We start from the raw sequence: 9840 nt of genomic DNA on the forward strand, positions 1-9840 counted from the left end.
TTTGCCTGTGCAATAGCTCTAGTATTGTCACAGAACACGCTTATCGGGTAAGCCATGTTCGAAACCACACCAAGTTCAATTACGAACTTTCGCATCCAAACAGCCTTCTTTGATGCTCCTGAAGCAGCAATGTATTCAGCTTTTGTAGTGGAGTCTGCTATGGTTGTCTGTTTGAAACTTTTCCAACTAACAACACCTCTATTACATATAAAAATGTACCCTGACGTAGACTTTCTATCATGAATATCTGATTAGAAATCAGAATCTGAGTATCCTTGAATGTTTAACTCTGAACATCCATAACTCAGAGCTAGATCCTCAATTCTTCTCAAGTACTTAAGGATCGATTTTACAACCGACCAGTGTTTCTCCCCTATATTTGATTAATATCTGCTTGTAACACTTACAGCATAAGCTATATCAAGTCTTATACATAGCATTGTGTAATGACTTCTTTCTACTATCATATTCATAAAATATATTAATAAACATACAAGTATACATATCAAAATAGTTGGGCCCAAAAATTTTCTTTACTAATATATACATTCTTTACATAGTACAATATCATTTGTACAAAAAGACTCTCAAAATAGTGGACAATGTAGCCAAGTCTCCCCGTTTGCCGACATCCATCCGACCACGTCCTCACCTATGTCCTACAAAAACATAGAAAATAATAGGGTGAGCACAAAAATGCTCAGTAAGTAAATCCTTTACTCCACTATCCCCGTGTATCACTCTTCAATTCTTTCCTTACTCTTGTCACTTTCTCCTATGCAATCTCTCTTGTTCTTTCTTTGTTTCTAGTTCTCACTGTTCTTTTCTTTCTTTCTCTTCTTTCTTTCTTTCTGTCGGCTCTTTCTTTCTTTCTTTCTATTCTTATCTCCTATAAGGGATATCATGATAACATGCATGGATGAGATACATATGCACTAATTCAAAGCAATGCATTTTCTCTCTTTTCTTTTCTTTCTATTCTTTTCTTATTCTTTGCCGATCGGTCTTGGTTGATGCATGGATTCGGAACCCTTGGCCATGTGAGTGTACTCTCTCTCGTGTATAACCCTCATCCTCATGTATTCTCACGGGCTATACGAATTCTTTTTCTCATTCTCATTCTGGTCTCTCATGGCGGAGACCGCTCTCTCACGGTGGTTTACATGCGGGTAATTCTACACTTATGGGTTCCCCATCGCACAACCTATTCTCTTTTCTCTTCTTTAGCACTTTTTATTCCTTTTATTCTCTAGTGCTAATTCTTTCTTTCTCTTTATTCTAAGAGAATTAGTTCTTTTCTTTATCTTTATTCTTAGAGTGTTTCTTTCTCATTACTCATATTTCTTTCTTTGATGATTACACATATAAACATATGCATATGGATGGCTCATGCCTAGAATCTTTCTTATATGCACTCATGAAATGCAAATATGCTATGTTGCATAAAGTAAGGTTTTCTACTTCTACTCATGCTTCTCTTAGGCATTTCATCAAACAATATGTGTGCATACAAAACCCTACTCTAACTATAGTTCTACTTCTTTCTTAACCATCCAAAATTGGAGTTCAACTCCTTCAAATCATCACACATCCTACAAAGAAAACACACTTCAAATATTCCTCTCAAATTCTTCTAAATCTATCCATACTTCTACCAAATTTTATCAACACAATCCACCCTTCTCATGGTGGAAATCTCTCCATAAATCAACATTGAACTCATTCATAAATCCATCAACTCATTTCAAACATAAAAATTCAAGCATTAATCATATACAAATCTCTATACATTATTCAATCATGCAAATTACAACTTAGGTGGATTTACTTACCTTATACTCAAGTAGAATCCACTTAAGCTCTCTACGCTTGATGGCTTGATACCTTAAACACAAACTTAGTAAGGATCCTACTCTTACACTACTAAAAATTCACATCTAGAGGAAGGATTCTTACCTTTTAGTGCTTAGGATCAACTTGTATCAACTTCTAGTCAAAAGCCTCCAAAAATCCTTGGAAAATTGAATGAAAGTTTGAGAGAATTGAAGGATAGAAGAGGCGGTGGAAAAGAAAGAATGAAAGGGTTTCTAAAGCTAAACCCTTAATATCTCATATTTTTCCACTCTTTCCCATTTTACCCTTACTCTTTCTTAAAAATGCCAACTTTGCCCTTTAATTCTTTGCAAATGCACCCCCATTTAAATTATTCTCCATGCAATCTCCTTGCATTTCACACCCCACTTTTCCTGCTAATTAGGGGTAGAATGGTCATTGTGCCCCAAAGGAAGAATTCTCTAGAAACTCATAAAAATTTTCAACCAAGTCTTCGTCGCGGCGAAGAGGAATTCTTCGCCTCGGCGAAAAATTCCAGGGCCTACGTCACCACGGCGACGAGTCTTCTTCGTCGCGGCGAAGTCTGCCTTTCACAAATTTCAACAAGACTTCACCAATTTTAGGGCATTCAAACAATTTCAACACATACACACTTAACTAAGGGCACAAAAACAACTTTAAGGGCAAAATGAGCAAATATGAGTTGCATATCTCAAGCGAGCGTTACACATTGCGTACATTAAGCTGCCTACCGTAGACACATAAGGCACATTACGCATCCGCTGTCGCTCTTCATCGGTCTTTGGACCCATTTCCTTGGAAAGATGAAGACCGTGAGTGAACGGAAAGAGACCTCTCTTAGAGTTCTCTAAGCTAAATCTTTTTAGCATTTTCTCTATGTACAATTCTGGGATAATCCAATTACCATTTTCGTTCTATCTCTATAGACACGAATGCCAAGGACATAGGTCGCTTCTCCTAAGTCTTTCATCGATAAGGTTTTGGATAACCAAACTTTAACCTCTGTCATCATGCCTATGTCATTTCCCATCAAAAGTATGTCATCTACATATAGTATGAGAAATGTGATGGCATGATCTTTAACCCATTTTTATACACAGGGTTCATCCGGATTCTTGACAAAATCAAATGATTTGATTATGTCGTCAAATCGAATGTTCCAGCTTCTTTAATCTTGCTTCAATCCATAAATGGATGAATGCAATTTGCATACCTTATGCTTTTCAGTGGAGGATACAAAACCTATCGGTTGTTCCATATAGATGTTTTCCTCAATAAACCCATTGAGGAAAGCTGTTTTGACATCCATCTGCCAAATTTCATAATCATGGTATGCTGCGATGGCTAGAGTTATACAGAAGAATTTAATCATAGCTACAGGTGAAAAGGTTTCCTCATAATCCAATCATTGTTTCTGAGTATAACCTTCCGCCACCAATCGAGCTTTGAAGGTCTCTATCTCCCCATCCTTGCCAACTTTTCTCTTGTAGACCCATTTGCAACCCATAGGAATTATTCCCTATGGTGGATCCACAAGTGACCATACTTGATTGGCATGCATTGATTCTATCTCAAAATCCATCGCTTCTAGCCATTTTCCTAAATCTCTATCCAGTATTGCTTCTTCGTAGCTTCTAGGATCATCACCATGATCATCTACTCCCACTAAGTAAGATTCAAAATCTTGCTCATGTAAGAACCCATATCTTTCTAGAGGTTTTGATATTCTAGAAGACTTTTGCACTGGAACCATAGTATCTAATACTGAGTTTCGCTGAGTGGACGTTCCAGCTTTAGCAATCTCGATTCTTGGCTCTTCGAACTCTTCCTTGAGTTCAATATTTCTTCCAACACCGCCTTCCTCCAAGAAGTTCATGAGGAAGCGTGCATTTATACTGATCCAAACTCTTTGATCACTTGGGAAGTAAAAGTAATACCCTAAACTATCTTTAGGATATCCAATGAACCGACCCTTCTCGGATTTAACATCCAGCTTATCAGATTTAACTAATTTAACATAAGCTGGACAGCCCCAAATTTTCATATAATTCAGACTTGGACGTTTTCCATACCATATCTCATACGGTGTTTTCTGGACAGTTTTAGACGGGACCCTATTAAGGATGTACACAGTGGTCTAGAAAGCGTATCCACACAGTGACATTGGCAAGTCTGTAAAACTTACCATCGATTGTACCATATCCAATAGAGTACAATTTCTCCTTTCAGACACTCCATTTAGCTGGGGTGTATAGGGAGGAGTCAATTGTGAGATAATCCCATTTTCTTTTAAGAACTCCTGAAACTCTGTACTTAAGTATTCACCCCCATGATCTGATCATAGTATTTTAATACTCTTTCCAGTTTGATTTTCTACTTCATTCTTGAATTCTCTGAATTTTTCAAAGGATTTAGATTTGTATTTCATTAAATAAAAAAACTTATATCGTGATATATCATCTGTAAAGGTAATAAAGTATTCAAATCCTCCCCTAGCTAAAGTACTGAATGGTCCACACACATCTGTATGTATGAGTCTTAATAGTTCTTTAGCTTGCTCTCTTTTACTCTTAAAGGGAGACTTGGTCATCTTTCCTTGGAGACATGATTCACAAGTTGGATAGGGTTCAGAACCCAATAAGTTTAGGATCCCCCTTTCTCTAAGCTGTACTAATCTTCTCTCTCCTATATGACCCAATCTATGGTGCCATATAATTTTAGGATTTGATTCAGATCGAGTTCTTTTATTAGAAATGGTATTGATTGAAGCATAGTCATTAAATTCAAAGACATACAAACCATTTGTATTCACAGCTTTACCAACTAAAACATTTCCAAAATGTATTGAACATTCATTTCCATTAAATAGTACATAGTAACCTGCTTTACACAAAGTAGAAATAGAAATGATGTTTCTAGTGGCTTTTTCAAAGTACAATACTTTAAATAAATTTAAAACATGCATTGAAGGTAGTCTTATTGGGCAAGCCCCCATGGCCTCGGCTGGAACTCGTGCCCCATTTGCCATCCTCAAAATGATCTCGCCCTTTGTCACCTTAGAACTATTCTAAAGTACCTGCAAAGACATACAAACATGAGATGTTGCTACTGAATCTAATATCCAAGAATGACTATCTAAATTAACACTTCATTCTTATTCAATCATAAGACATTGGTTCGTACCTGCTTTTCCTTTGCCTTTCCTCAAACTGTTCAGATATTGAAGACAGTTCCTCTTCCAGTGTCCATCTTCTCCACAGTGGAAATATTTTCCCTTTGCATTGGCCTTCTCTGTCTTCGCCACTGGCTTCTTGAAGCTCTTATTCTTAGGTCCAACTTTTGGACCTTACTTTTGTTGCTTTTTGGCCCTTTTATTGGCCTTGCTGGCAGAGGCGGCAAAGACATCCTCATGTCATTTCCCTTTCACATTCTTCCTATGAAATTCTTTAAGCTCATTTAACAATTCAGAGAGGTTTTGCTCAATCCTATTGAAATTGTAGTTAGTTATAAACAGTTTATAACTTGAAGGAATGGATTGAAGAATCAAATTCACTTTAAGGCGGTCTAACATGACCACCCCATATCCATCCAGTCGACCTAATCCATTGATCATCTTAATAGTATGATCATCTGGAGGTACCCCTTCCCTCAACTTCATGCTAAAGAAGGATGCACATAACTCATACTCAACCACTTTTGGATTTTCGCTATACAACTCTTGTAGAGCTCTGAGGATATCATAAGCATTTGAAACCTTTTCATGATTAGTTTGAAGTTCTCTATTCATTGAGGCTAGCATGTAATTTCTAGCCCTCCTACTATCCTCTCTCCACTTTTCAAAAGCATCACGCTCAGCTTGTGAAGCATCCGGTCCAATATCAACTGGAAGAGGTGCTTCCAAGACATAAGCAATCCTTTCGAAATCTAGAACGATTATGAGATTTCTTAGCCAATCCTTAAGGTTGGGTCCGGTTAGCATGTTATTATCCAGTATCTTTAGGAGAACATTGTTGGCCATTTTTTATTATATATCACAAAGATGAAACTGCAAAGAAAAATAATTATATTAGTGTCTTGTAATCTTTTAAACCTTTTATTGCATAATCATATTAACTCCCACTATTTTATTCGAGTCCTACACTCCCTTAAATAGGATCCGAAAATTTTCGTTGGATTAAATTTCTTAGTGGGGAATCAATTTCTTATAAAATTCAATTAACCTCAAATAATAGAATTCTTGGTTAATTAAGTCTAATAAGTAGGAAACTATTTTCCTTTTATATCACTATATAAGATTTGATTCATATTCTTTGTCCTATTTTCGGATACCTCACATAATAGAATTCTTGGTACCCTAGGCCAGTTAAATCCAAACCATTGTGCTTTCTTGGGATGACATTTTCATCATGTCCTCACATAATAGAAATCTTGGTCAAGGTGAAAATATCCATCCAAGAACAAGATCAACTTAACTCTATGATATAAAGATCATATCCCTCATATAATAGAAATCTTGGGATATTAAAATTTATATTAAAGAATTTAGTTATCCCACAATGGGAGACTTGGATTTAATAATTTTAATTTGGTGAGATTTAGGTTTAACCTTAGTTAATTAATTTTAACATGCCATGTTCAACTAACTATCCATACATATCACATATATGCATAAATTAAAGCATGTGGGTTGACCATGGGGCTTTTCGAAAATATATCCTAAAGGTAAACTATTTACCCTAATACTATATCTTCGATTGGATCATCATTGATAAGTTGCATAATTTGAGTGTTTTTAAGGTTGTTTTGATGTTAGTTTAGTTAACTTCTCATTTGTTTCCTTTGTTTTGATGTTTGTTTTTGTTAAGTTTGAGATATGAATGGTTACCTATTGATTTGGATAACTTTTGTGTTTTTTTAGGCTTTGATTGAGTAGATTGGAGTATTGGAATGAAATTGGCACTTAAAGCTTGAAGAAGTTGAGATTACCTAACATTCTTGAAGGCCACGGCCATGCCTTGGTAGTTCACCATGGCCATGGTGGTGGAACAAAGAGAAAACAAAGAGACCAGGAAGCACCACGGCCTAGGCTGTGGTGACTTAAATTTGGCCACGGCCAAGGTTGTGGCAGAAACTATTAGGGCGTTTTTATCAGTTTTTCTTTCCTTTTTCACTTAGGACTCTTTTGGGTATTTAAGTATAATTGAGATCAGTTGTCAAGGGACGAATTTTGCATATTTTTTAGAGGAGAAGACGCATTCTTGGGGCTTGAAGACTGAAGATCAGATTTAAGAGTTTGATTTTTATTTATTTTCAAGTCTGATTATGTTTTCCTTCTTCTCTATTTATTTCTTTGTTCTTAGGATGGAGTAAATCCCTTTTGTTAGGGGAGGATGGAACCCTAATTATGTTTTGAACAATTTTTATTCTTAATACCAGATTTATGTTTATGAATTTGTGCAAGAGTTTAGGTTTAATGCTTTATGAATGTTGGATTGATTCAATTACCTTGATGATGTTTCGAATAGAGAAGTTAGGGTTTATTGCTTAATTCATATTCATAATTGTTTTATGGGAATAACATTGCACAACATATTAAAACTAGAAGTAATCGAATAGAGATTCTAGGATTAATTTGTGGTCCATCTAATTCATAACCGAATAGGGCAGATTAGTTGTAAGTGATTGATGAATTTATGCTTCTTAATTTCAGAGTAACCGAATATGGATTGTATTAAGTTGAATATTATGCCTGAATAAGGATAATTGGCCTTAGAAGAATCCTACCAATTCATAGCACAAATGGGTATTAAGAGTAGTTGTCAAGCATAATTAGGGGGAAATTTATACCCCAACTTCATTAATATTGCAAAGTTCTTCACATTATTTATTTGTTTAATTTAGTTTTTTTAATCCGTTACTTTTACACTCTAAGATTTCATTTTCTCAAATAACGTGTAGGTAGTTTTAGGTAATTACAAATATTCGCTTTGATCTCTATGGGACGATACTCAAACTCATCACTTTATTACTTGAACACGACTAGTGCACTTGCTAAGGTTAATTTAGTCGCATCAGTGATCTGGATGCTCTTTAGGATCCCGTCTAGCCGATTCAATTACAAATTGGATCTTAGGCACGCAGACCCGATTAAAATAAATAAATAAAATTTAATTATTACAAGACATTTAATAAAAGAATATTACAAACACTTTTGAATATTTTTTGAAAACTAAATAGCGCCCATGATCAACCCTCTAATCTAATATTCATCCATTACATAAATAAATATTAAACATTCATACCAAATATAATAAACAATTATTTAAAGGCATGAATATAAACAATTTAAAATATATATATATATATATATATACATGTGGTAATTTAATCATAACTTTGGGGCATGCAACAATTACACATTTCAAGGGAATTATTATACAAACACTTTTGTCATATTCCACCCAAAGATATAATAATGAATTTCTTATTTAATTATTAACATCATTTCAATACTTTTTACAAAAGTCATGTATGACATAGATAAATGAGTTTTATTACTCCAAAAGTAATACACAAGTTACTTTAAATAAAGTAATATTTTTTATGACACATTGATCTTCTCAAAGACAATCATATTATCTTACATCATCAATTTTTGAAACTATTTAAAAAACCAAATTATTACATTTCAAAAATATAATAATTTATGCCATGCAATGATGCAATATATGATAATTTAATCAAATTAAATATCATACTTTAAAATTACCATTATCATGTATACATAATATCACAATTCATCACATGAATTAATAATCCACAACTTTATGCCAACATCATTTTCCACCACTAAACACTTGCAACATTTGCATACTCTTCATACAAAATATACTTTAATCAAATTAAAGGATAACACATTTAGCGTGTCAAAGCATAAACAATTTAATCAAAGTCTTGGAAATGAACATACATGAACATTTCTCTAAATAAATCATCATGCAACATTTCCCAAAACTTTATTCATCAATGCATGAATGAGATGACAAAATCTTATGGCAAAACTAGTCATGGCCGAGCATGACAAAGAGGAAAAACATAACATATCCATGCATGTAGTTCTCAATACATCTCAAGCAATAACCATCATCCAAACATGCTTTAAATCACATTCTAACACATCCAAACATATTAGAGCAAGATGAAAAACATGTTTTCACAAAGTAAGGAGATGGCCGAATCACACACATGCATCAAACATGCTTATTCCAACTAACAACTCATTCAATACAAAGGCATGCTCATTATCAACATTACCATCATTCAAAACACATGAGAATGACATGAAAAATGAATATTTACCTTTGATCTAAGTGTGGCCGAGACATGCATGCAGAGAGTTGGGATGAAAAACTCATTTTTGAACCAAAGCACTAACATGCAAACTCAACCATGTATGATGAACATATGAACACATGGAACAACATGAGTTTTGCTCAAAACCGACATGCATGGAGCTTTTAAGCACTGATACCATTTGAAAGAAACAACATGAAGAGGTGGCAGAAATGTAGATTGAAAACATGAAAGATTGGATTAATAGGATTCAAAAATTTCAAACAAAGTTTGAGAAACATTATACCTTCTCCTTTGCTTAAGGTTGATGAAGCAGAGACTCAAAGAGATGAATCCTCCACACTTTAACACCACCTTGAGAGAGTAAGAGAGTGGCCGAACCCTAAGAGAGAGATATTGATTTCCTTTTGGAACAAAGTGAATGAATGACCTAAAATGCAACCATTTGCATTTATATATAAAGGGGCCATTTTGCAATTAGTTATTTTTCACTTCTATGCCCCAATAAAATCTTATGTTAAAAGGAGCTCAAGTATTTATTATTTTGCCCTTTGAATAATCAATATTATTCAAGGCCCATGTAAACTAAACTAGTTTACATTAACAACCCATAAGTTTACCCTTTTGCCCTTT

At 34.5% G+C, this 9840-nt stretch overlaps 1 protein-coding gene across 1 annotated transcript; it reads right to left on the reverse strand.

Annotated features, from left to right (window-relative positions):
• Window positions 1-5266: 5266 nt before the first annotated feature.
• Window positions 5267-5872, reverse strand: LOC116133020. The gene is made up of 2 exons (XM_031418694.1): window positions 5688-5872; window positions 5267-5582 (listed from the first exon to the last, which is right to left on the reverse strand). The coding sequence occupies exons 1-2, from the start codon at window positions 5870-5872 to the stop codon at window positions 5267-5269; spliced, it is 501 nt and encodes a 166-aa protein (XP_031274554.1).
• Between the last annotated feature and the right edge of the window lie 3968 nt (window positions 5873-9840).

The sequence above is a fragment of the Pistacia vera genome, unplaced genomic scaffold, assembly GCF_008641045.1.
Source record: "Pistacia vera cultivar Batoury unplaced genomic scaffold, PisVer_v2 Contig265, whole genome shotgun sequence".
Classification (NCBI taxonomy): domain Eukaryota; kingdom Viridiplantae; phylum Streptophyta; class Magnoliopsida; order Sapindales; family Anacardiaceae; genus Pistacia; species Pistacia vera.